The sequence below is a fragment of the Cladophialophora bantiana genome (genome assembly GCF_000835475.1).
Source record: "Cladophialophora bantiana CBS 173.52 unplaced genomic scaffold supercont1.9, whole genome shotgun sequence".
In the NCBI taxonomy this organism is placed as follows: Eukaryota; Fungi; Ascomycota; class Eurotiomycetes; order Chaetothyriales; family Herpotrichiellaceae; genus Cladophialophora; species Cladophialophora bantiana.
In genome coordinates this window covers 981,236-1,007,346 of record NW_015971583.1, presented here as the reverse complement: position 1 = coordinate 1,007,346, position 26,111 = coordinate 981,236, and the positions used below count along the sequence as shown (strand labels likewise).

At 50.4% G+C, this 26,111-nt stretch overlaps 9 protein-coding genes across 9 annotated transcripts; 3 read left to right on the top strand and 6 right to left on the bottom strand.

Moving 5' to 3' along the window:
- Positions 1-999: 999 nt before the first annotated feature.
- On the top strand, positions 1,000-5,158 carry Z519_06664 (uncharacterized protein; the record flags this gene model as incomplete). Its single annotated transcript, XM_016764402.1, has 6 exons — positions 1,000-1,080; positions 1,133-1,495; positions 1,551-1,610; positions 1,667-1,984; positions 2,036-2,210; positions 2,265-5,158. 6 exons carry the CDS (start codon positions 1,000-1,002, stop codon positions 5,156-5,158), a joined length of 3,891 nt encoding a protein of 1,296 aa, XP_016619484.1.
- A 4,512-nt stretch (positions 5,159-9,670) lies between these two features.
- Positions 9,671-10,897, top strand: Z519_06663 (uncharacterized protein; the record flags this gene model as incomplete). The annotated part of the gene is made up of 2 exons (XM_016764401.1): positions 9,671-9,886; positions 9,947-10,897. 2 exons carry the CDS (start codon positions 9,671-9,673, stop codon positions 10,895-10,897), a joined length of 1,167 nt encoding a protein of 388 aa, XP_016619483.1.
- Positions 10,898-11,931: 1,034 nt separating this feature from the next.
- Positions 11,932-14,769, bottom strand: Z519_06662 (uncharacterized protein; the record flags this gene model as incomplete). The annotated part of the gene is made up of 1 exon (XM_016764400.1): positions 11,932-14,769. One exon carries the CDS (start codon positions 14,767-14,769, stop codon positions 11,932-11,934), a length of 2,838 nt encoding a protein of 945 aa, XP_016619482.1.
- Positions 14,770-15,612: 843 nt separating this feature from the next.
- Positions 15,613-16,902, bottom strand: Z519_06661 (uncharacterized protein; the record flags this gene model as incomplete). The annotated part of the gene is made up of 1 exon (XM_016764399.1): positions 15,613-16,902. The coding sequence occupies one exon, from the start codon at positions 16,900-16,902 to the stop codon at positions 15,613-15,615; it is 1,290 nt and encodes a 429-aa protein (XP_016619481.1).
- A 558-nt stretch (positions 16,903-17,460) lies between these two features.
- Positions 17,461-18,340, bottom strand: Z519_06660 (uncharacterized protein; the record flags this gene model as incomplete). Its single annotated transcript, XM_016764398.1, has 2 exons — positions 17,461-17,567; positions 17,620-18,340. The coding sequence occupies 2 exons, from the start codon at positions 18,338-18,340 to the stop codon at positions 17,461-17,463; spliced, it is 828 nt and encodes a 275-aa protein (XP_016619480.1).
- Positions 18,341-18,675: 335 nt separating this feature from the next.
- On the bottom strand, positions 18,676-20,048 carry Z519_06659 (uncharacterized protein; the record flags this gene model as incomplete). The annotated part of the gene is made up of 3 exons (XM_016764397.1): positions 18,676-19,216; positions 19,502-19,603; positions 19,942-20,048. The coding sequence occupies 3 exons, from the start codon at positions 20,046-20,048 to the stop codon at positions 18,676-18,678; spliced, it is 750 nt and encodes a 249-aa protein (XP_016619479.1).
- Positions 20,049-20,497: 449 nt separating this feature from the next.
- Positions 20,498-21,547, bottom strand: Z519_06658 (uncharacterized protein; the record flags this gene model as incomplete). Its single annotated transcript, XM_016764396.1, has 1 exon — positions 20,498-21,547. The coding sequence occupies one exon, from the start codon at positions 21,545-21,547 to the stop codon at positions 20,498-20,500; it is 1,050 nt and encodes a 349-aa protein (XP_016619478.1).
- Positions 21,548-21,731: 184 nt separating this feature from the next.
- On the bottom strand, positions 21,732-22,406 carry Z519_06657 (uncharacterized protein; the record flags this gene model as incomplete). The annotated part of the gene is made up of 2 exons (XM_016764395.1): positions 21,732-22,158; positions 22,252-22,406. 2 exons carry the CDS (start codon positions 22,404-22,406, stop codon positions 21,732-21,734), a joined length of 582 nt encoding a protein of 193 aa, XP_016619477.1.
- Positions 22,407-24,967: 2,561 nt separating this feature from the next.
- On the top strand, positions 24,968-25,679 carry Z519_06656 (uncharacterized protein; the record flags this gene model as incomplete). Its single annotated transcript, XM_016764394.1, has 3 exons — positions 24,968-25,142; positions 25,202-25,492; positions 25,546-25,679. 3 exons carry the CDS (start codon positions 24,968-24,970, stop codon positions 25,677-25,679), a joined length of 600 nt encoding a protein of 199 aa, XP_016619476.1.
- Between the last annotated feature and the right edge of the window lie 432 nt (positions 25,680-26,111).

Below are 26,111 nucleotides of genomic sequence, written 5' to 3'. Positions count from 1 at the left end.
GGCACGCCGAACCCTGAAGTGCACTGTTACAATATAATTTGATAGCTAATATGAATTAGCTACGGAGAGAGTGTAAACTATCGAGAGTAATGAAGGTGTATATATAATGCTTATACTCTATGCGCTCTGCGTGCTCTATTTCGACAGGGCTAATAGGGCCGGCAGAGCAAACAGGGCATATTACGTGACCTAGCCTTGTTCTTCTGTGGATTCTTCCATGTGTCCAATGAATATGGTGAGTCGCGCTCGTGCAACTCGTCATCGGTCTCTCCTAAGGCTGTGTCTAACAGCTAATCGTAAGTAACGAATAGAGTGAGTTCGATAACGAGTCTTAGAGGGGCTCCTACCTAGACGTAAAGTAACGTAAATAACTATAGATTATATGAGAACGTTGCTAAGGGCCGTATGATCCTAAGAGGACCTCAGAAACGTGAGAGACTAGAGGTTAAGAAGATAAACGTGGTGAGATGAGAACGTATCTATATCTGGTTTGATGGAACTTCGGTTTAGACACAGCACGCTGCTGTTCGACTGATCTTTGTCGCGGTCGAGGGAACAGCAGGGGAAACACAGGCTGCGCTGTGGCTGTAACGGCTCTTTTTTTTACAATCAACTCGTCTTCGATAGGCTATTCGATCCTTTTGCCCAGATCAGGCTGGGTTCACCATTGTAACATCAAGGAGGAGGAAGAGGCGCTGTATGACATGGATAGCAGTGGTAACATAGGGAGTATCATATTGGGTAACTATCTAATGACAGTGATGACAGCCAAGAAGTAGGCACTCAAGTGCCAAGGCGCTAAAAAGCCTCACACCGTCGCTTCATACCGAAGCCAGGCCAAGCAACTAGTACCACTAGTAGAGGGTGATCAAGTCGAGGCGGTTTTACTCCCAAGAGTTAAACTGCATAGCTATCAAAGAGGACTGTATCCTTGAGGCTACAGTAGCATGGTCTGTATTGTATGGATTTCTGCTGGCTTTCTAATGACTTTGTAACGCGATGAGGAAGTTCATCAAGCAAATAAAGGGAAGGCGCCCTCAACGCGGAGATGCACGCAGACAAACGGGTGCTCCAGATGCAGTAACTCTATTGCTACAACGACTGCTACGCGGGACGCTGATTATTGTACCAGGACAAAGCATCGAGTGTTGTACAGGAGCGCTTACCGCCGGAACTGCAAGCTCTGGCGGACGAATCTCGCCGCTATGGGCTCAAAATACTCCCTTCACTACCAGAAATCCCTATATCTGACCACTCTTATGAACTAAGCGTTGTTGCCGTGCACGGTCTCGGAGGTGATTTCTACAGGACATGGGCGAGCCGGGATTCTCAGAAACCGACATTATGGCTTTCACAACTTCTTCCGAAAGAATTGCCTGGCGCACGGATTTATTCCTTTGGATATGAATCTGCACCAACATTCAGCCGCTCCGTAACAGGAATTAGCGACGCCGCGAACGACCTACTCCATGGCTTAAAGTCTTTGACCGAGCAAGTGAGTGAAAAGTCACAACTCGGAGCTTATCGAGCTCATATTGACCAACCCTTAGTGGCCAGCCAAACCAATCATTTTCATCTGTCACAGCCTTGGAGGAATAATAGTGAAACAGGTACCATTTCTTGCTTGGAGTTTGGATAAATTCGAAACTGATAGATCTCGTCTCAGGCAATGATCATGGCCCACGAGTTTGACTACTTTGCCGATGTTTTGCGCGCTACCCGATTGATCGTGTTTATGGGTACGCCACATAGAGGGAGTCAGATTGCGGCAGCGCTGGCACCCCTCGCGACATTCGCTAACTTCTGGTTGGATATCTCCTTCACCTCGACTTTTGCTGGTTCGATGAGGACCGATCTGATCAGCATGTTATCGCAAGATTCTGCAAAACTCGATGAGATCAACCAATCATTCAAACGACGTGCCAATGCGATGACGATTATTTCGTGCTACGAAAGAGTGAAGCCTTCTGGTTGTTCTTCACTGGTGAGTTCATCAAGCTGCTGAAGCCTTCAGATCGCTAGCTGAAATCTTCAGGTCGTTGAAAAACAATCCGCCGTTCTTGGACTACCGGAAGAGATCGAAATATCTATTCAAGCCGATCACATGGCCATGTGTCGCTTTTCGTCAAGGAGTGATCCTGGTTACGAACCACTGACGCGGGCCATAGTTCACGCTGTAAAGCAGATGATACCAGACACCTCGCATCGCTGTACGTCACGTTTCTAGGTAGTGCTTAGGAAGAGGCTAAAGTTCTCCACTCAAGCATTCACAGAATCGGAAAGCAGATACATCGCGACGTTCGGTCGACGACCTGATATTTCTATCGACGAACCCTTGCAAGGTACTTGCGTCTGGTCGATCTCCACGCGAGAATATCGCGATTGGCGGGCCGAACGTAGGCCGGCTGTACTGTGGTTGACGGGCGATGCGGGTTGTGGGAAAACTGTACTTACCAACTTTCTTGTTCGAGAGCTGAGAGACGGCGTGGCAACGAGCTCGACAAAAGACGAGCTAGTTTGTTGCTTCTTCTGTGCGAGGGACATTGAGTCACAAAAAGACGCACGGTCTCTTCTGAGATCGCTGATATTGCAAATTTTTTCGGTCAAGAAAGACGTTGTCCGCCAGATTAAGGCTGCATACAGCTCGATAAGGCATGAATATGAGCCGTCCTTCGAGACTCTCTGGCACATATTCGAAATGGCGGTGGGAATCACTTCATGCAGTTGTCTTTACATTGTAATTGATGCCTTGGATGAATGTGAGGAGAAGTCGCGATCATTGTTTCTAGCCAAGTTTCTCCACATGGTACAGCCACGGAGTCTGGATGGCGAGACATGGCGAAAGAGAATCAAACTCATCATAAGCGGACAGCCCCTCATCAGCCGAGCTTGGAAAATTGGGGATGAAAGCCTCTCCCAATTCTACATTGATATGGAGGAGCGTCCAGAAGGTTTGGTGGGGGACCTCCAACGCTTCGTCGACTACAAAGTGGAAGATCTTGTTTACAATGCCATTTGTTCCGAAGCACTCGGCGAGCAGTTGAAGCGGAAGCTTTACACTCTAGCCGAGAACTCCTTTCTATGGCTGAGCGTCGTGCTCGAGGACCTCAAGCAGGGGCTAAACTATCGCGATGCCGATGTACAAAGGGTATTGACAACCATTCCTAGCAACCTGAAGGATTCCTATACGAAGCATCTTCCCCCAGTATCGGAAAGTCAATTGCCGCGATTGAGGTGCTACTTGCAACTGCTAGTAGCATGTGCAAGACCATTTACACTATCTGAAGTCGACGTATTTACAACACTCTATGATCGGCAGTCGACAGAGTGCATCTCTCCTGTCGATGGGGCGTTGGTGCTGAATAGCCTTCGTCGCGCTCTCGGGCCGCTGGTAAAGTTTCCCGATGGAAAGGTTCAATTCATTCACTCTACGGTAAAGGGATATTTCTTAGCCCTCCAATCAGAACCCGACCATCTACTTCACAAGACCCATGGTGTGGATCTCGACACGGCGCACTTGCTTCTCGCAAAGGCTTGCATTCAAAACCTTTTGCAAGAAGCGAATAGCCCCGATCCCCACGATGAAGAGAGACTTTCCTTCGAGATGCCCTCTTCCAGTCCGATCTCTGCCCGTTCTTCGAAAGGCGAAGCCGACCAGGACGTACCTTATACTGAATTATTCAACATTGAGGATGTCGCCTTTTTGCGAGATGAAAACACCCTTTCAGAGGACGTCTTATCACATCTTAGCAGTCGCTACCCGGGTTACGATTATGCTACACGGTACTGGGACCGTCACTACACCCAGGCTGAACACATTGCTGATGCTTCTGTACAACAAGATGCGATCAAGCTGCTGTCCTGCGAGTCACCGCGACTCTCTCGGTGGTACAAATACAAAGCCAATCATTCGCCTACCGCGATGCCTGATCAGGCTGAAGTTAACGCTCTGGTCCTAGCGGCATTGTTCGATTACCCGACAATCTTACAGAGGCTCTTATCGCACCGTGGACTTGCCAATGAAAGCACTAAGCTTCAATCTGCACTATATTGGGCGTCATCCCGTGGTCATATCAAATCCATCAACGTCTTACTCGAGCACAAATCACCTCTACTCGATGCAGGCCGTAATAGGTCAGCGTTGGCTGTTGCTATTCAAGGCGGATTTACTGAAGCTTGCGAGGTGTTACTTGGCGCGGATGATGCTGATCCAAACTATTCCGGTCTTAGAACTCCGCCACCTCTTGTCCTCGCCGCAGCTCACAACCATGTGGAAATATTGGTCGGGCTACTTCAGCATGGATCCATTGACGTGCATCAGACCGATGCATCAGGGCATACCGCCCTAATACAAGCGTGCCGTTCCGGCTCCGACCAATGTTTGAAAGAGCTTTTGAGAGACGACCGTACCAACATCAACTCATGTGATAGTGACGGCCGTAACGCCCTGATCCATGCTTGCATGTCAAGCCATGCATTAGCAGTGGAACAGTTAGTTAGGAAACCGTTACTGGATGTGCATTTGTGCGACAAGGATGGCCGAAATGCTATGTCCTACGCTGCTGAAAAAGCCACGCTACCTATTGTTAGGCGCTTGTTCCACGTGCAAGTGTCTATAGCAAAAGAGGATGCCAACGGCCGAAACGCTATCTCATGGGCAGCGAACAGCTCCGGAGCGACGAAGGACCCTGATCATTATGGACAATGTGTACTTAAATACCTTATCGAGAAATGCCCTGAAGGCGTTGACTCCCAGGACAAAGATGGTTGGTCGCCTCTAGCCTGGGCCCTGGACCGACCAGGATATCCCGAAGCTGTCCGACTCCTTATTGCAACGGGCAAAGCAGACGTTAACCAAAGAAATCAAACCGGCGGTCGTTCCGTGTTAGCTTGGGCAGCAAGCGAGGGTTTTACGCAGATTGTCGAGTATCTGTTGGGTCTGCCGCAATTGGACAAAAACGCGACAGGCGATGATGGTCGATCACCATTGTCGTATGCCGCAGCAAATGGTATGGTACGTACCCTAGAATTGCTTTTGGGAGACAGCGAGGTTAGAGCGGATTTGCGGGACTCGAAAGGAAGGACCCCCATAGATTGGGCACGGATGAATCATCACGATGCAATCGTTTCCCTGCTATCTAAACACGGTTTGGAATAGCGTGTTGGCTGTTTTGGGTCACGATATGATGGAGGGATTTCACGGCTTCAAGCATTCGCTAGAATCTCCGGGTAATATTCTTCGGCAAGGGGTCGATCCCTCGAATTCAAGGCCCCCGAGTCAGAGTTGGAAACATCTAACCCCAGGTGCGTACACGAGACAAATTGCATGAACTTTCTCGGATGAATGAACCTTCCAGAAAAGTGTCTCCATTCACTCCTGTGTGGCCGTCAGAAAGGTATGATATCCGTCGATCACTTCCGAAGCGGAACCTCGTCGTCCTGCATTCTGGTAAAGCACGGTGCGGGATTCTCTCCAGAAATCAGGACGGGACAGGACGGTTGGCGCGGTCAGACAGTCGCCATGAATACGCCGTCCTTACAGTGCCCTTTCATTCTTGCTTGCTCTGTCATGCTAGAGTGCGATCCAAACTTTGGACCAAGGTCAGCGTTCCTCCCTCGAGTGTTGTCCAAGGCCGCTTTTCTGAGGCTACCACCACATTCTTGGGTTAAGTTACTGACAGGGATAAGCTGGGTTCTGGCATATTTGATGAACACACTATTCCATGTTGATACCATGTGACTTGAGCTTGTCGAGTGCTGCCTGCTTGAAATCCCGGAAAGCCTCTTCCGACACTTGAATAGAATCCCTACGATAATAGTTAAGTCGCAAATTTCTTATAGAGAGTTCCTGTCACACATCTTATTTAGAACATGCACGATTGAACGTTTAGTAGACTTTCCGACTGTGATGCCGACATCGTCATTGATCATGTCAGGGGACAAAACTAGTACAATACTGTCTGTGAGTTTATTTTCCGGCTGCGAATCAACTAAAAACGATTATGATCATTGCCACACTCCAGAAACCGCTGAAAACATAGGGATGACCACCTTGAATGAAGGAGTATAGAACGATGGCGTCTTATGTAGTTCCCGCAATGTATGTAAGATTAGATCGTACTTTGCTTTGCCTTTTGCTTCTAAAACCTCGAGCGACTCGAGGTCGACGCCGTTCAACTTCATTTTAGCGTAAGTATATACACAGATACACAAAGAGGGTTAGGGCGAGAAGGAGAGAGAAATAGGTTTTCAAAGAGAGGACAAAGATACCTGCTACAGTAGCTGCCCGGCAATAGTCTTTTTTCCAGCACTGGCGGGTCCAACAGTTTCGAAAGTCCTGCCTTTCCCTGAGTCAGTCGACAATGAAAGCGCATCAACATCGTCTGGTTTAGCTCACTTCATCTTCGTGAATAAAAAACCTGGCTCAAGCAAAAGAATAAACGTCGTATGGTTGTAAGGAGAGGAATTCAGTTTATCTTAATGTAGGCGGAGCGTCACTAAGCTTAGCAGTAGAACCACATTGACGTTAGATCGGCTCCTTCCACAACAGCAAGCCGCAGACAAACCGACATGACCCTGCCTTCATCAACTTAGCACCGTGCATCGGTAATGTCGCATAGCTTCCGGCCCCTTATGAATGCTGATGTCCCCGAGAAGGAAGTCTTTGATGATGAGGCTGGTAACCTAGCAAAATGGCTCATGGAGAACGAGAACTGGCGGCCATACCGCGGGAGTGACAAAGTCGAACAATGTAGCCACCTAGACCGAATGGAGTGAATCAAACCTTTAATCAACGCGACGAATGTGGTGGTGTGCTCAAATTGGCTCATGTGTATGTGCAGATGCTCATTTCTATCATAAGGCCATAGGTAAAATGGCTTTCCTTCTCCGGTGTCGCGGCCCCTACAACACCTTTCTCGAACCAACCGCGGTCGAAACGTTTCCCGGAGAGATCTTGATGCTGTATCACAACGAAAGATCCTCCTCCACTTTTGACGGTGAACGGCTGGATATTTCGCATCCTGCTCGCAGGAGTGTTGATCTTGAGGACACCCTACTTTTTTGCCTCATTTTTAGAAAGCGTGGAGTTGGTCCAAGTCGATTCCGAAATTGTCGACGTTAGACCTGCCTACATCAAGAGATGGTGAAGTCATATCAATACCGTCGAAGTCAAACTCGATAGCTGCCTCCCGTGGAGGATATTAGCCAGAGTCTGATACGGCAATTTTGGTGTAAGGCCGAATCTGTGGAGGAGAAAGTGGTTTGAGATACATTTTTGAGATGAGGAAGTGTGATCAGGGCAGCTACCGAGCCTATTGCACATATAAGAATCCTAGCAGATCCCAACCACCCTTCTCCGGTCTAAGAATGCAGGCTACGTCCTTCATCTTTCGGTAATAAGCCCGACGCCTCCACGAAGAATTCTTACGGTGAGGACTGGGGCACCACCATCCTCAAGCTCCAACCTGTATTAAGCCTGGCGGCATCCGCAACAGAACGCCGTTTGAGTATGAGAGCAGCCGTTTTACCACCACGCGGTAAGCGAACATGCAAACATGGTGAATTGCCAAGGCATGGAATTGGGCTAACTATTCTTTTGTAAAACAGCGTCGACTGAACACGGGTTTGCATGAACGGATGACTTGTGATGGCGATTTCTGTGATCTTCCCAGTTGGCTTATGCCAACAATCTCAAATCTCTGGGCCTTAATCTGACACATAACTATGGTGCTCATTCAGCCGATGGGATGGTGCCGCGGAGGTATTGTATTTAACATGGGATGAAACCCAAGTGTTGATATCTAGAACATTGCTGCGCTAGTGACGATCCTCCCTTTACACCGCTGAGAGATATCAGCATAGAGAATAGGAAAACTCAAATTGCAAGCTTCTTTTCTTCTTGCCCTCGACGTAGAACGGACACTGTTCATCGTGCTCTGGGTTTTGGATGTAACGGAGAAAAAAGGCATGGTTCCAGGTGGAGCTGCGAGGGCCGAGACGACAACATTGGCAATAAGACGAGAAACGCCCAAGTGAATGCTCTGGTTGCACATTGAGTGAAATGCTCGACGCTTCGTCGCACAAACTCTGTAGCAGGCCCGGCTTGGATATGGGTTGGCGTTGGAGCGCATTTGTATCTGGCTCCTTCTGGTTGTTAGCTGGGAGCTGTAGTTGCGCATTGATGGGACGTTCATTAGCAATTGTTGAATGTCGGTTGCTGAGGTGGCAGAGGATATTTGCATGTTGCCCCTCTGTTTAGAGAGGCTGTCTAATCGCCGCATGATCATTTGAACGCCTGGATCAAGAGCTGCCTTCATCACGTGCAGCTCCCCCCCGCACCGTCGACAAATCGACTGTAAAGAGGAGAGACCGTCGACAGTATCTCAAATACTAGATGTTATGACGCCGGAAACGGATACGACAGGATCGAGCTTGGTGTTGATCACATTTTGAGAGCTCGCTGCGTTGGAGGACGCGTCCCAGGAGGGATCAGATGTAATGACCACCAAAAAGAACAGTGAGCATCTAGCCTACAAACTGGCAATGAAAAGGATCGTGTCTGGGTTCTGTTATAGTCGATCAATTGTGACAGACACCTCGATCATGGCGTCCTTCCTGAAGGAAAAGACGGCGTTTGGTGCTAGGTGTTGAAGTCTGTCCTGATGAAGGCTCATGTCTTCGCTGTATATTATTAGCGAGCTTGGCCTCGCAAATGGAGCGCTCTATCCGGCGTGCTGCGGTGGGTGTTTTCACTATCCATGATGGTAGAACTTGTTGGAGGATGCTTACAGTCTTTGAGACCCTCGGCTCGTTCGGTGAGGTTGTCGAGATATTGGTCTTGGCCTTTCAAGGCTGAACAGTAGGAACATCAGCCTTGACATACTGTCAAGCTCAGAGATATGACGCCTATCGCACTGCTTGCTAGGGAGAAAGGGGTCAGTCATAGCAAGAGTGCGCAGACACACATGAAATTGACATCTAGAGATGTTCCCAAGAAATGATGATGTTGATGAGGCAGCAGTGAACGAGGCGGAGAGGCGGGAGGCTCCCGCTGTAAATAGCTGCTCTCGTGCTGGGCGCGAAGCACGTGCTGCCTGTGATTGGAAGAAAGAGCTGCAAAGCCTTATTGGTGATCTCTCAGAGGCGAAACTGGGGCGAGTAAACAAGTACAAGTAGGTCAGATGAAGGAGAGGAGGGAGAGATGAGAGAAATGCACGTGACATCAAGACATGCACGTGCCGCGCGTCTTGGGCACGTGATGCGCTCCGCTGACATAATATTCCGTCTCGGCTCGGCTGCTTTGGAACTCCGTTAGTGCTGCTAGCGGCCTTGTCATGGTCAGCGATACTAAGCATCCGACAGTGGCGCCAGTCACCGACCAGTCACCGAGCCAGCCATCGGCCCAGTCACATGCGGCGTCCCAAGTCATCGCCTGCGCTGATCTATTCTTGCGCCTTGCACAAAATGTACAGAGGATTCAGTACATCCGGCCACATCCGCAACACGCGCGAAACCGAATCTCTCACACGGACCTGTTCGACTCGGGCTCTTTCAACACTTCATCTTCCCCTTTCCTCTGTTGCTCTGTTATAACCCTCGTCCTCCTCTCGACCTTGCTATCTTATCTCCTCTCGTTGCCTCAATCGAATCAGATTCAACCACAGCAATCATGTACATCACGCCTGCGCTGGTCGCCGCTTGTCTCACCCTGGAGGCATCCGCCTTTCTGGTGCCTCTCGAGGTTGCTACTGCTGCGAAGCAGGCAAAGTCGGAACTCGCCTCCCTCCTCGCTACCACTGGCCATACTGTCGACCTTGATTGCCCCGGATGTCCATACTTTGGCACTGAAGAGAGCGAGCTGCAAGACGATGTCGAGAACAAGATCGTAAGCACGTGCCTGTGTTGAAAGAGTAAGACCACCATGCTGACGACCACGTCTTGACAGCACCTCGAATTCGACGTCGACTCCGAGCTGGGCCTGACCATCAACGACCTCCCCATCTTCTCCTCCGACCCCAACACCGCTTCCATTCCCTTCATCGTCTCGGCGCCTCAGATAAGAGTAGAAGACGGTCAACAAACAGAGCCTGTCCAGCTGGATTTTGCTTGGGAGAGCTTGACGCCCGTAACGGCCGTCGAAGAACCCGACAAATCTATCCTCCCCATTCGGTTTACGATCCTCGGCCTGCAAGGTTACCCTGTAAAAGTCGACACCATCGCCATTGACCTTCTTCGGACCCCCGACCAAACTTCGATTGCTCGTATAACCACGATCCCTTTCGAGGATACACCCGGGGCCACAACTTGCGACACAACTTCGAAATGGTCTCTCTGCCGTCTACGGGCCATCATCGCCGCCCGTCTCCAAGCAATTATGGAAGCGGCCACCGCACGTGCCTCTGCAGCGACCAAGGGCTGGGTGAACAGTGGCAGCAAGGGCTGTCATGGTCGCAAGGGGCCAAAATCGTTCGGCCCGATGGGTGGTGAAGGTCATCATCACGGTCATCACAAAGGTGGTCATCACAAGGGCGATCATCATCACGGCAACAACCACCACCACCACCATCATCAGCATCATCACCGCTTCCACCGCTTTGGTCACATGTTGCACCAGACGCTACGCTTCTTCGTCATCCCTGCCCTGCTGGGGGTCATTGGTGGTCTCATGGCCAGTGCCATCGGTATGCTTGTCGGCCAAATGATTTCCTACCTGTGGATCAGATTCCACCGCCACAGCCAACGCGGTACCGCCAGCCGTGATATCCGCGTTGTTGAGATTGTGATTGACGAGGAAGAAAAGGATGCCTTGATGGCGGGTGAACAGATTCAAAGTGAGCTCCCTCCTCCGCCGGACTATAGGGACGTCGAAGCTGGGGCGCGGGAAGAAAAACAGTAAATGCAAGCAGCAACAACAAGCCCCACGAGCAAAACCGCACGTCATTACCAAAGTTGGGGACGGTTTTGGAAAGGCCAACAACAACAAGACGAAAAACGTCAAAAGTCACATATATACATTTTACGAGATACCCCAGAGCATTGCAGGTGTTATTGTTGGAGCGTAAAGAGGAGGATCACTGCGCAGTCTAGCAGCGAAACTATCCCTGCTCTATACGGAGGATTTGTCCGGTGTCGGTCCTCGAGGAAGTTCTCCCCCGTGTATATGACGAGATTCGAATTCAAGATAGCCCCCTTACCACGCACTACCCGTGGTCTCAGACAGATGACGGGGGCATATAATTTTTTTTTTGCCTAATATGACTATGTCGGGGGTGTTGTTTTTGGCTTGAGTGCGTGGCGTTCACACAGGATAGGGAAGCTGATCATCGGATCAAATAGGATAGGCAAGACAGGATGCGATGGGATGGGATAGGAGAGAGTAGTGTATTATTATACATACTATACTATGAAACTTCTCATTAATGAGCTAACTACGTGTACCTGTCTATGTACTTGAATCTGCGAAATGTTCAGCAGGCTATCGTCGTCGTCCGGCCTCTCAACTTCTGTCTGGTTCTCGGGAGCTTCCCGATTTAATCGCTATCTGTACTGCGTACCTCTATTTGTCTACCTTTCCGCTTCTATTTATCTTTGTAACCGTATGTGTATGCACATATGTTTATATCTAGGTGTGTACGCATGTCTCATGTCGCCGTTATGACTGGGGAACCAACTCGCCAGCCGGCGAGGTAGCCTGATAGTTAGTGTATCGTCCTGACCCTGCCCTGCCCTGCCTATAGAAATCACGCTCTTCTAGAACTTCTGCTCCCCGGGCCCAATCCGGTCCGGAATTTCGTTTCAGGAGGGCGTGGAAATCTCGAGTTCTCCATGGTGTCTTGCCTGTCTGCCTTGATAGTTGGAGGATGAATTTAGTCCATGTTTCTTCTCCCCTTCGATTCTCATCTCCTGGGCCAAATGGAGCCGTGGCAAGCTTCAGTATGCTCCGACACCCCGTGTTCCCCCCAGCAACAGTTGTATAACACTGTACTGCCAGATATCCAATTGTTGCTGGATTTCAGGCAACAGGCCCCAATATGTCGGACCGGTGTATAGTCGTTGCAGCTGCAAGTTTCGCTGCCGAGTTTGTTTGGCGCGCTCGCCGGTCTCGGATGCTGTAGCGTCGATGCTCCTTCGCAGAGGCGAAAGTCGTGATGAAGACGACGATGTGGCATAAGGCTTGCCACATAGGTCGCTTGATGTGTCTGGGCAGGAACAAGTCCAATATCTGTCGTCGTCCAGCTCTCGAGAAGCTGGTTTGGGGAACGGGAGCGGAACTGGGGTCGGTCCCGCGGCGCTGAGGATGGTGCTGCTTCGTTCAGAATTTGATGTTCGAATCTGACGTCTGAAAGATCGGGTCGGAGGGAAAGGGGATGGCGAGTCCGTAAAAATAGTCACAGTCTCTGTCTTCATTTCTATTCGAGTCTCAGTTTCCGTCTCCGTGTGTATGTGAATCTGAGTCGGCATCAATTCAGTTACAGTTTCCGTCTCGGTAGACTCCAGTATCAAGGGTTCGGTAGGCCAGGCTGGCATTTTCACAGTCTTCATGTTTGCCGCCACTTCGGTCCGTGGTTGGTAAGCCTTGTGGGCGGAATCCTCGGAGATAACTGGACAAGGTTGACATATGAATAGTGGTTGAGGTGAGGCTGGGATGCCCGACGTCATATTACGGAAGAAGGATGGCGCTGTGGATGGTGAAATGCTTGTATATATTGCCAGCAGCGTCAGAGCCAAAAGAGCAATGCTTTTTGTGATTGTGAAAGCCTTTGCGACGGTTGACACTTTGTCTGGGGTTATACGACATCGACTCCCATCAGAGATTGAGGATTTGCTGATAGAGGCTGCAAATGAAGACTGCGCTATCGGTGATTTGCTTGAATTTATGGGTTCAGCTCTTGATCCTCCAGGTTCGGTGCCTTTCATGATCCCATATTTCTCCAGAGTCGCGGATATGGAAAATCCAGACCAAACGAATTCTAGAGAGTTCAAAAATCCAGATCCGCCAGTCCATCCAAACATCTCTCGGTCTAGCGGTCTCCCAGAACCTGCATCGAAACTGCTGATGATTGCGCCCGAGGGTCCATCCTCTGGGGCCTGAATCACCCCGATGGCGGTTTGAGTGGGCTCGCACTCGAAGACGGCGCGATTTCTGGAAGCATCCCATCTAATGCACATCGGAGCCGTTCTTCGCAACGCCTCACGGAATTCTGCATCCTCTTTCCGTGTAGTCGGCATGGACAGCGCACGGCGTCGCAGAGCCTTTTCCGCTCTTGCTTCATCCTCCATGGGGACGGCCACTTGTCGGCCATTGTTTGCCTGCGCAGGTTCGTGGTGATGAGGCCCATCAGGAACCAATGAGTTTCGCAACGCTGATGGCCTTGCGGGTCTGCTTTTCCTAGAAGAAGGATCAGATTGCCGCCGAAGTAAAGAACCCACCCGGTGACGACCAGACCAACTTGGTGTTGGCCGGAATATAAGTGAATCATTTTCTAGGAATGAAACCCTTTTACTTGATGGCGGCCGTTTTTCTGCGACGGTCTCAGACTCCATGGATGGGGACTGTAAAGTCGTGGAGCCACTTGCAGCTCGGGGGAAAACAGGGGAGCTTGGCGACTCATTGAGGAAAGTCCGCGATCTCCAGAATGCCTTTTCGGAAACCTGCGACTGGCTGGTCACACTCTGGGGCCGGGAGGACCAAAAGTCCCCAAGAGTCTCCTGCTGTTTGGACGATGTTCGACCAAAATCGCTGGTTGTTGAAGGTCGTCGCCTGTCAGGATTGAATAGGTATGTGTCATGGAGGCGAAATTGTTCCATATCTCTCTGGGCTTGTTGTCTGTGTGCCTCCTGTATCCATACAAGCGATCGCTTGATTTGCTCGGACAGCTTCTTGCGCTCTTCTTCGCTTTTTCTTTGCGCTTCTTCAGACTGCTGTTTGGACTCACGAAGCTCTTGCGCTTCGCACAATAGGGAGCTCACCTCTGCTTTCTTTTGCTCGAGCTCACCATAGAGATCCCCTAACTGCCACTCGGCTTTGTCTCGCCTCTGCTTTTCATCCTCCAGCAACCGGAGCTTTGAATTCTCTCTCTCCAGGTCACGAATGTGTGCTTGTGATTCAGCCAGCTCTTTATCGACTTTTTCCTTTGATCTTCCTATCTCCACAACTTCGTGTCGGCGACATTCGGCAAGACGCTCGGCTGCAACCTGCTTCTCTTGGCAGAACTCGATCTCTTTTTGTTGATTTTCGCAAAGTCCGTCAAGCGCCCTGATCCCTTTATCAAGTGCAGTGTTGTTAATGCGAAGCTTTTCGTTCTCCAGTAAGATTTTCTCATAGTAGTCCTTTGCGTGTCCCACCTCTCTATCCTGTTTGTTATTTAGGTCGTAATATCGAGTCAGCCCGCTCTCGTCAAAGGGAACCGCGTTGTTTTCAATGTCGGTAGTTGCTGGCGTATATTGCGACTCGGCACTCGTCTTTCCTCCTAACTGAGCCTGTCGGGCGACGCTGTGTACGCTAGAGGCAAGGGCGTCCAAATTAGCTTGATGATTTAGATCCGCATAGTCGGCTCCTCGGTCACTCCATCCAGAAGCGTTGCTTGTGGGACTGGAGAGTGTCGACCGTCGACTTGCTGCTGATGTTGGTCTTCGCGCTTTGGGCGACGTAATGGTATCGAGACCTACATCTGAGAAAGGATGGAAACTTTGGGTTCCGTCTGGATTGGTCGGCCTCGCGATGTCATCCTTTCGATCAGCTCCAGAGAGGTCATGAGGCGGATCCATCGCCGAGTGATCAAAGTTCGTCTAACCTTTCCGAGTATATGGTGAGTCAATAGTCATCTCCCATCTCAATGAGTCGTGATTATCTCGATGGCGAGCCGAATTCTTAGACCCCTATTATCATCGGTCCTCGGGTTATGAGGAGCAAGTTGGATGGTCCGTTGTTGTCATAAAGGGAGCTTAGAGCCGAAGAACAAAGAAAGCCGAATGCCGGATCAGGCGCAGAAAGAACAATGTGAAGTCAAAAATAAGTCGAGAGCGACAAGCGAGATAAAGAAGGATTATCCGCTTTCAGAAGTCAGTCAGGGATGAGCAAAGTGCGAATTTGGACAAAAAAACTTCAGAAGCGCACTTGGACCGGCCCACATTCCAACGAGAGCCATCACAACCAATTGAGAAAATCAAGTGAGAGCCACCCTGGCCCCAAAGCGACGCAGTTGACGGTTTGAATAGTCGACCAAGAACCCGCCTTCTCGAAGCGAGACGCAAATCTGATAGCCTCGAGACCCCGAAACCACCAGATTTGACGACCAAGAGCTTGCCAGTTAAGCAGTCCGGTCTCCAGCCATATCTTCAGCCGCAGTGCATGAGAGATGCCTGTTCGAAGACCGTCGCTTTTCTAGGAACGGTCGATTCTCAACTGGGTCAATGTCACCTCATTCCTCCCTATCTTTCCTAGATTTGGTGGTGAGATTTCCCCTTGGTCGTGGCAAATGTGTATTGCCCTATCCATATATTCTTTTGCAATCCCATCAAGTCTCGCGGTGAGGTCCAGCAGTAACAAGTAAGCTTAATCGCCGTATCTACGCTCGATGAGAATATTTCGCGCCGGCATGTCTCCAAATTTCAAGCCGCTTTCTCGGCCGTAGGGTGTTGTGTTATGCCGTCTCGGAGAACGTCAACTGGGAGTGATGCCCCTTCTCTGTAATTCTTGCTGTCTACTTGGATAATTTCCTGTTTTCCGTTGCCGTCGACAACCAAAGCCGTAAGTCTACCTCCGTTGACGCAGCCGCTGTCGAGGCCTTTGGTGTATTTGTGAATTTGCAAGCCTGCTTTAGCGTCGTGACCGTATATAACAGTCATATGGGTTTCATGTTCTCGGCCTCTGGTGCCTTTCGATCCTCCGAATCGCTGCCGCACGGGAAGGAGCTGTTGGTATTTGTTCCACAACCTGTACCAAGCAACACTTCCTTTTTGCTTGTGCTTCTTGGATGGTGTGTGTGTGGCAAGGTCAATAATCCTCATATTCATGGCCGAACTAGGATCCTGGGATTCCAAAGCCAGACCTGGAACGAGTCCACCGTGGACTACGACGGCATCACCATTGAAAGCTTTCACTGCGCCTAGACGAAGAATCACAGGACATGATTGTAAGTATTCAAGTTGCTCGGCATTCAGCGACATTGCCAATTTCTGTACAGGATCCCGCGCTTTGGCAAACTCGTCAGTTGGGTCCAGTCCTACTTTGTGATCCATGGAGGTCTCGAACGCTCTTGGCCGAAGTTGTTGCGCGACCAAGAGAAGGCGGTCGTCATGGTTTCCGCGGACACACGAAGCGTTGTAACGGCGTAAGAGATCAATTACCCCAAGCGAATCCGGTCCTTTGGAGACAATATCTCCAACAGAGATCAGATGGTCTGTTGAAGGATGAAAATGTACTTTCTTCAGCAAGGCTTCCAACTCCTTCCTGCAACCATGGATATCGCCAACAAACACCAATCTCTTCTTGCTGGAAAGAGGGCCGACATGGTTTGTGACAGGCTGTGGAATCAACGTAGGATCCAGTGTCTTCATGAACACAATGCCGGGAAATTTGGGATGACTGTCACCGCCGTTCACGCCTGCAGCTGCGGAGCTTGACTTGAGTGCAGACCATGCAGATCTCCCTTCTTCGATGATAGGGACTATGACCTTAATCCACAGAATGATCGAACAGGTTGTGAGGAAAGCGACCACAATCACTAGTCTTCTAAATTTCGGGGCTCTGAAGAGAGTATCCGATTTGCTAGCAAAAGCCTCGAGACCTCGTAGGAAGCCATTGTCGATCAGAGATGACGGTCTTGACGAGTCAGAGCCGATATTTTGCGACCCCAAGATAGACCTCGAGCGTGATATAGGAAGCTTTGCATTGGCCATTTGTATTGTCTCCAGCTCACAAGGTCCGTCTCTTTCCCAAGCCACAACAAGGTCTTCTCGACATCGGCATCGCAGGATTTCGCTTGACAGGGCAAGATCGTGGTGCTAGCAACGGATCGTGGTTCACGCAGTCGATTTTGCAGGGTATTGGAGATGGGGTTCAAGAGTCTTCTATCGCCTACCTCTTGCGGTGAAGGAAAAATGTGCCAACAGTACTACTGTGGATCTAAGGATGTACCTACTGAGCTAATACCATAAGAAAACCAATCCTCCTGTTCCTATCGTGACGTAACTAGCTACTCGCCGCTTTACTGCGCCTCGGCTCAACTCCCATGTACAGGGTACTAGGTACTGCTTCCTGAGCAACCCCTGAACGCTCCAGAGTCTGCCTGAGAAGGCTGAGCAACTTGGGACTTCCGCCTTGCCGCTTCCATTAATTTTAGGCGACGGGATCCCGGGAATGCCGCCGTCCCCCTTTTTAATGCACTTAAGCTTCTTAACCGAGTACATCCCATCAGCAAGGCTGCCCCGGTCATGATTACCTGGATTCAGACAACCTCAGGGCAAAGTGTAACCGCCGTCAATGGTGAAGTCTGCCCCGGTAACGAATGAGCTTGCGTCGCTTGCCAGGTAGAGATAGATCGCTTTCAATTCTTTAACGTCGCCTATTCTCTATCAGGAACAATACATGAAGGTAGCTAAGGGGTCATCTCTTACCTTGGCGGCCCATCACAGCCATGCGGAGGGCTTCGTTGATGCCCGCTTGATCGGAACTCATATCTGTGTCGATCCAGCCAGGGGAAACAATATTTACTCGACAGAATTCGCGCCACTCGCGGGCCAGACTCTTGCCGAGATGCGTGACCGCTGCTTTCGTTGTGTTATAGGTAGTGTGGTCGACCGGGACCGTGACAACCCACCCACTAATGCTGCTCGTGATAATGAGGTTGCCGTAGCCTTGCTTCTTGAACACAACGCCAACATATTTTGCGCAATAGAATACTCCATGCACATTGACGTTCATCTGGGCATGGTATTCTTCCAAGGTCTGCTCCAGAACGGATCCCGGGAGGCAGATACCAGCGTTTGCGACGAAAACATCGATTCTGCCAAATTGGGTATAGATATCAGATATCAGGCTCTCGACCTTTTTGGCATCGCCAACGTCGCATCGCCGAGTCACGACTTTGACTCCACACGACTCAGCTAATTCCGCAGCCTTCTGATCCATGACAGGGTTTTCGGAAGAAAATACCATGATGATATGTGCACCGGCTTCTGCGAGGCCCTCTGCAACCGCGTATCCAATCCCCCGGCTTGCCCCTGTGATGACACAGACCTTGCCCTTCATATTGAATTGATCCATGACATTACTTGGAATCTTAGGTACTGGTTGACCAGGCCGAGTGGCCATGCATTCTTCGATTGTCATCGACATGTTGAAAGAACTTGAGGGTCGACTGAACTTTCCCTTGTCGTGGGCACAAAGCAAAAGTATGAGAGACGAGGAAGATTTTGGGTCTTAGGGACAAGGTGGTTAGCAGATTTTCATGAGGAAGTCTAGCAAGTTGCGATATGCCCTCAGCATGACACATGCAGTAGCGTCAAACCATTGAACTATTTGAATCACTGGTTTTGACTTCGTCGAAGGTCTTTTCGAAAACGCTACATATATTACGGGTCTAGTCCGGAAAGGGCCAACATGGTGAACGTGAACTGATTGACTAGCGCGAACAACTCGGTAACTCGGAGATAGATCCTCGATTCTTCTTCTCAGACATTCTTTCTCCTGGCACACTCGCAAACAACAGAGCAGAATTTTTCTTCCTTGCCAACAGCAGCATGCAGCTGTTGATTGCGCTCCGCGGGCCAAATTTTGCGGCTTGTTGCGGCCTCCAACTTCACGTGGTCGTTCAGCTGCTGTCGCACCAATTTTTTGAAAGAAAGCACGCCTCCTTCCCGTGTGGTGTGCAACGGCCCGTGAACATAGACTCCAGAATCGAGGCTTCTCTGGACCCCGTTTACCAGGTCGTAGTCCTCCAGCTCGATTCCTTCGAAGAAGTCGGCAGAACGTTGAAAGGTGTCCTGCGTCGAGGCAGGACTCCGGAACGTTTGATACTCAGTGATGACCGTGTTGTGACCAGCCAGGATGACGCGCATGATAAAAAAGTACAGGGTAGACAAGTTGACCGAAAAGTTGGGGTAGTTGTAAGTGAAGGCGCCGTTGCTGAAGTACTCAAAGTCTTCAGGCTTGATATCATCTCTGTTCGTAGGGAAATGCTCCAGACGCCCCGAATGGGGCTCTACCGAGTACCTGTCTAGGTTGGTTGTTTTGGTGATCCCCGGATGGCTTGCTTTGCAATGGTAACACCAAAGAAACCCAAGTCAGTAGCTGCGTCGCAGACAGGGGAGAGAGAGTTGCCTTACTTCGTTGTAGTTGTCACCGACCAATTTCCAGTTGTATTTCCCATTCGTAATCCATGTCCGGTGGTACACATAGGAGTTAAGAGGGAAGGCATTTAGCCGTGGTTGCTCATCCATTCCGGCGTTCATTTCATCCCATGGAATAGGGTTGTTGGAGGCATTGAGGTTGATTCACACAAATCCAACCTTGTCGATATGAGTATGGATTTCGAACAAACTGTAGTCTTCTCGGTTGAAGTCTTGCAGCTCCTCAAACTTGGGAGCCTTGGTCAATTTGCTGTTTAGACTGTAAGATCAGTCTGAGGGGCAGGTTAGCGGCGGCGGCGGAGAAGCCAATCGTGCAATACAAACCATGATATCCGCAGCTCAGAATTGACTTTTTACCTTGGTTGGCATCGTCTTTGGTAATGAGGGGGTATACTCGAATGCGGCAAATATTGTGGAAGGCTTTGATTTGCCCTTCCTTGGTTTTAAGCAAGATGAAATCGAAGCCGGCCATCTCGAACCGTACATAGTTGCCGGGGTTGCGGCAGACGGAGGCGGTGAGTAGTGAGCAATCATTGCTTTGAGAATATTGCACGGCGTTCGAACTCACAAAACTGAGGCTGAGTTTACCATGAAGCTGGTAAGTTGCCCTCCAGGATCGGTTTGGTCATCTTGATACCATCCGTGAAATCGGTCGCATTGGGGTCAGCGATGCCATCATGCGGCGCCTCCAGCATGGTGAAAATTGTTCGTAGAGCAGGTGCGATGACAGTTTATTCACATGCAGGAGAGAACTTAAGATGAACCTGTTCTGTCAGGAGCCTTGAAGAAGCTGTCTTTTGAGAGCAGATATACCATACTCTTCAGTTCGCCACGCTCGGCTTTGTTTACCAAATCAAGAAAAGTATCGCGCAATAGACTTTATTCGACGAATCTCGCTACGCCGTGCGCTTCTTTAGTGATCGCGTTGGGCATTTTCCAATTTTATATGCACACCTTATCTTCGCCCTCGCGTTGTCGGCGAACCGTAATCTTTGCATTGGATGTCTCTGAGGAGGATCGGCATATCCAACTCACCAGAATTCCTCCTAAGTTGCGGAGGGGTTCCATCCTTCATGATTCGTGAATTAAAGAGATCAAAGGTGTCATGTCCCGAGTCCAAGAAACCTGTCTGGAAATTTCTGGATCAGCCTATAATCGTGACCAGACCCATAGAGTGCAAAACATCCATCCAAAACACATTGACTCCAATGTCCAGACGCTTGAAAATCTCCAAGACCATTAGCTTCACACAATGCATCGGTTCGGAAAGGTAGGCGATGGAAAGATAGGAGAGTCGGTCGAGGACGAATCTACGCATCCGGAGAATCTCTTCCTCTTCACCGCCCTCCAGTTCAGGAGTAGTCGGTAAGCATGCCGACCCTACAAGAAGCAAGAGTGGCTGAACCCAAGACGTCCCGGAGCTGACTCTGATCTCTTCCAGTCGCGTAAGAATGCTCCGTCCAATAAACATAAGCCGTTTTTCTGTGTTTCTATTGGAACACGACAGAGCCGAGCATAGCCCTGCTTGACTCTCTGCCCAAGAGAAATCGCTCGTCCCCTCAGCTTCGGATATTTCTATAATCTCTTTTGCTCTCCTTCGGCATAGGTTAGGGGATGTATAGTAAAGTTGGTTCAGGTTTGCAAACATGTACGTTTCTGCGGGTAGGAGGTGGTGGATTGCTGGAGTATTCTCGTCTCCTGTATTAGCTATTTCATGCAGGCTTGGAAGTTCCAAGCTCCAGAGCTCTTCTTCCAACATGTGGACCGACAGCAGAAAATCCCTGGGGCGATTCGGAAAGGACCCTGACCGGCGAGTCGTCAGCTGCCCCTGTTCGAATATTCGGACTTCCTGGATTAGACGCACGACTCGGGTAAACATGGTTTGAGGCACTGAGGCAACGCCAGTCCATGGATGGGATCTTATCTGCGCCACACTTCCAAGCGTCAGGCATTTGCACGTAGCAACTCCAGATGGTTGAGGTTCGTATTGAACCGAATAGTCGTTCAGGGTGACATTCTCATTCAAGACACACGTAATCATTTTCCAGTATATCAGTGCTTCATTGAAGAAGTCCGGTGGTTGGGATCCATCTGGGGACTCCACTGCGCAGTTGAGAATGACATTTTGCACAGCTTGGAGATGAGCGATACCCAAATCTTTGACATTATGCCACGAGGTGCTAAGTTCGAGCATGAAGACGACGAACAAAACTCGGTGGTCCAACTGGATGCCTCTGAAACACAGGTACGGAGGCTTCGGAGCGCGAGTGACTGATATTCGAGAGCATCACGCTTGAAGGCCAAGTTTTAACGGCTCAGTTTGGCCGCAGCCATACTCAGCATGGCATAGAAGATGGAGCCCGAATCTTGCCACTTTCTCATGGCAAATGGCCGAAACGTATTTGCTGCGAATCGAACGTCGAGAAAAGAGGACAGACAACGGTGAAGTATGCCTCAACAAGCATGCTAGAAATGTCCTCTACTCGAGCCGGCAACTGACTGTGATGGTTCATTTGGAGAACTTCTGGTGCACCCAGATAAGCGGAACATTCTAAAGATAGAAGCTCTGCCTCTTGGGCATCGAGATTCGCGGCCCGACATGACCCTGGAGAGAAGGAAAGTTCAAGCTGAGCAGGAGAGAAGAGATCATCCATGAACATAAACTGCAGGTTTCCTTGCTGCGACTGGCGCAACAACTCTGACAGCTCCTGACCGCGCTCCATGTCCGCGGTGGATATTGATCTTATCTCGGGGTCTGGATTTTGGTTACTGTTAAAGATAATTCCATCGTCAAGGGCAAAAATGCTGTACCAGATTTCATGTCGCGTTGCGCCAGCATCACCCTGAATGGGGAACGGAGGGCTCAAGACACGGAATGAGTATGCGTATCCCACCTACTCATACGCGGCCTTTGGCGTAACCGGGATTGGTATATCGGATCCTTGAGCGTTGGGCCTCGCCATCGTATCTGAACTGACCTTGGCGGCTGTCGAAATTGCTGCGTCCGCTTGATAGACAGTAGTTGTCGACGTTCGTACGTCCGGCGATGACATTTTGTCGTCTCTTCTTGAGGATGGATCCATTTCGTACAGTTCATGCTGCTTAGCCCAGCGCAATGTGTGTCCCGTCGGGAATCCAGGACACAAAATTCCCTTATCGCTGCAGCATAAGCAAGTTGGCTTGGTCTCGTCACATTTGATCTAAGCATCATGAGCACATCCTCAAATCTACCTAGAAAAGCACCAACATCAAATTACCTTTCGAGATTTACATCTGGCACAGCCAGTGAATGATTTCTACACATTTCTTCGCCGTGGTTTAGGCGCCAGCGCGCTTGACCCTGGTTCGAAATTCAGAGGGGTCTTAGACGGCGTGCGTCTTTGTTGCGGTTTGGAGGATATCCTAGGGACCGATGACTCCATCGTTCATGGGGACGGATGTTGCCAAACCGGCCTCAGTAGTAGCGAAAGGAATTATTCGAGAATAGAGAGACTTTCTAATCAGCCGTGAAGTGATCAGTCTGAATTTCTGGTAAGCATTTCCAAGGATGAGGAGCTAAGTTGGAGGACCAAAGCAGTTCATTGGATATCAACGGATATATTCAGGCCCCAACGACCCTCCGAAATTCGCCCAAATCAAGAGTCCAGACGGATTTTGAGTTGGACAGACCTACCTATGTAAGCATTTGGCCCTTATCAAATGCCAGCGGGGAATCAGTACGATAAATTGGCCAAGTTGCTGTTGGGAGAGATTCGGCTCTCTCTGCCACACTCGTGGGACAATGTGCAGAGGGATGCTCGATAAGGGAACGAGTGGTCGACTGAGACGGCGTCCTTCAAGCGGTGAAAGGTGCTAGAACGATCAACGATTTCGTTTGGGCGAATTTGGTACAGATGTTCTTTCGGCGGTGATATCGCTGTCAACGGGAAGATCAGCGATTGCGAAACTAAAATGGAGCCATACTTGCATTGGCAGCACGTCGGACATTGAGAAAGGGCATCATCGACGAACGCCCTGTCGCCTTGGGGCGTCTGGTCTGTTTTCGAGGTTGCTGTTACCTAGCCTCATTGTTTTGTTCTTCAATAGTGCCGAGCCGACCAGCTGAAGAGAGCATCGACAACGGAATCGGCGATCAGTTAGAGGTAGGCTGCGGTTCGCCAAACATGACTTATTCTTTTTGACTGGAAGATGGACCAGCTTCACCGCCCGAAGACAAGTTGGCTGGACGTATCAGTCAATTTTCACATTATTACCGAGTAGCGAGAAGCCACTACCAACCTCTGGGGTGGCTCCCCGTGATTGACAGCCCATTAGCTAAAATTTGCTGTGACATCTGTCATTGCTTTTCGTAAATGGCTTTCGCGGCATGGCAGGCGGATATCCTGATCCGCCCCAGCACAAAAAAAAGGCAGGGAAGAATCGCGAAGTTGTTCCCGAAGATGGCGTCGATGGTGTCGCCGCGCTAAGTCAGAAGTACTTTGTACTGGGTAGTGATCTGGTCAACAGCACCTTCCTAACGCGACCGACGCTCTGGACCAACCCGCATTCAGTTGTCACGACAGGACTGGGTATGGCAGCCTTATCGTCACCCTTTTACGAGGGACTCAGTGCTTCGTACCCAGTACGTGATGCGATGGCCTGTGGATCCAAGAGCCATGCCGGGGCCAGCGCCTGGGGAAATGGAACGGGCAGCCGAAGTTCGACAGAACACGAGGTAATTTCCGATGGACTGTGTTTTGGGGGAAATTTGGCCCACAATGATGGAAAGATGAAAATTCCCGATCGACGGGCAGCGAAAACTCTGTTACAGGTCTTTTCTGTAGCTGTCTGCCAGCCATGTGCACCATCCCGAGTACTGTAAGTACGTTTGGGCTCACCGGACCCCGTCCTTGTTGCATCCTCGTCGAACTGTTAAGAACACGAACACCGCACAGTCTGAAACATGCAGCACTCGCCACAAACAAATGCTGCGGGCAGTGGCCGGGTGCAACTCGGTTGTCTCACTGGGGCTGCGAAGCCCGTCGAATCAGTCACCGCGGTCGGATCGGCCCACGAGCTGCAGTCTGCATCAGCCCAAGAGCCCAAGAAACGAAAAAGTCCGATTGGGAAAGACTAGCATCAATTTCAGCTCCGTTGCAGCGGAGCCCAGGGCCCCCTTGCAAGGCTCCGTCCAGTGTCCACACGGGAAAAACTCGCTTCACGCAGTCCGAAACACCTGAGCCTTGGATCAACCAAAGATGGGCAAGACGGGCCTTGCAAATGAGGAAATCCTGGGGAGATTTGACCCGTGGATTGGTGCTTGGGGGTGGAAACTGGGAAGGCGATTGTGTGCGCTCCCGCGTCCAGCCCTTTATAAACTATTTACTCCCTGTCGCGCCCACTTTCTGATCGTGTTCGCGAGTCCACCAGTTGTTTGTATACATCCATATACTCTTGTGCTGGCACTTTGCGCCGCGACATTCGTTTCTACGCTCGTTCTCGATTGATTCACAGTCACATTCGCTTCCACTTCTCTTCAACCCGCGCTTTACGCCGCCGACTTCAGCCTCACTTTCTATATCCCCTTGCGACAAATCCCCGTGGTACTTTTCCCGCGAGAGAGTTCCCTATCAAGATGCGCTTCTTCACTGCCTTCACCACTTTCGGGCTAATCGCCTTCGTTGCCGCTCAAAATGCAACGACTACTGCTTCCGCTGAGACGACCGAATCCCACGTGGCATCGTCGACTGGCTCTTCCTCTGCCGCGGCTACCGCATCCCTCAGCCCGCAAGTGAAGTGTCTGCAGTCCTGTAAGTCAGGCTTTGAAGGAACAGAGTACGGATGGATGCTGAGATAGTGCGTTAATTAGGCGGCTCCGCGGACGTGTGCTGCCAGGCCAAATGCGTTGGTGTTCCGTGCCCGTCTCAACTCCAGGCGAATGCGACAACGGAATGCGCCGCGCAATGCCCGCAAGGTAATGGCACGGCCGGCGAGACTCAACAGTACGCCTCCTGCCAGGCGTCGTGCATCAGCTCTTACTTCTTGACTGCCTCCTCCACTGCTGTTCCCACCGCCAGCCAGACCGACAGCAGCACCTCGGCCACAGCCACTTTTGGGCAGACCAACGCTGCTACAACAGACGGTTCCGCATCGGCGACAGGTACGGGTTCCATATGACCGCAAGATCTGCTGAGTTACTGACGACCTTTGCAGAAGGCAGCTCCGCGACTGGCGCATCAGCTTCAGCCTCGCCCACCGGTGAATCTGGCAATGGCGCCGACAACCTTCACGTCGGCAGCATTGGACTCGGATTTCTGGCCCTCGTCATGGTCGGACTGGCTCTGTAGAACCCCCGGTCATTTGGAAACTGAGGGATTCTTATTTCACTTCTGGAAAATGCTTGCATCACTTTTGGTTTATTTCAAGGGCCGCCTTCACCTTTCTGAACGACGTTCTGACACGATAATTCTCGGGACAGTTTCATATTTTCATGGTAGTAGTACGTAGCTGATGTAGTCGTCCCCTTTGTTGGGCAGGAAGGATCTTCTGAGAAACATGACTTCATTGCCGATCATCCACATAACCTCTTCTCAGTGTCTAACTATAACCACCAACACTGAACGCCCAGTGTTTTGGCTGCAGAGAAAGTATCTTTCTCTCACCCCCGTGGTTGTGCCGAGGGGTACTTGTCCCACTGACTTTACATCTTCTCTGGTATCTCCCAGCGATGGTCCTCGTCTCGGACGGTAAGGTGCCGCAAGTGACGGTGTCGCTACTCC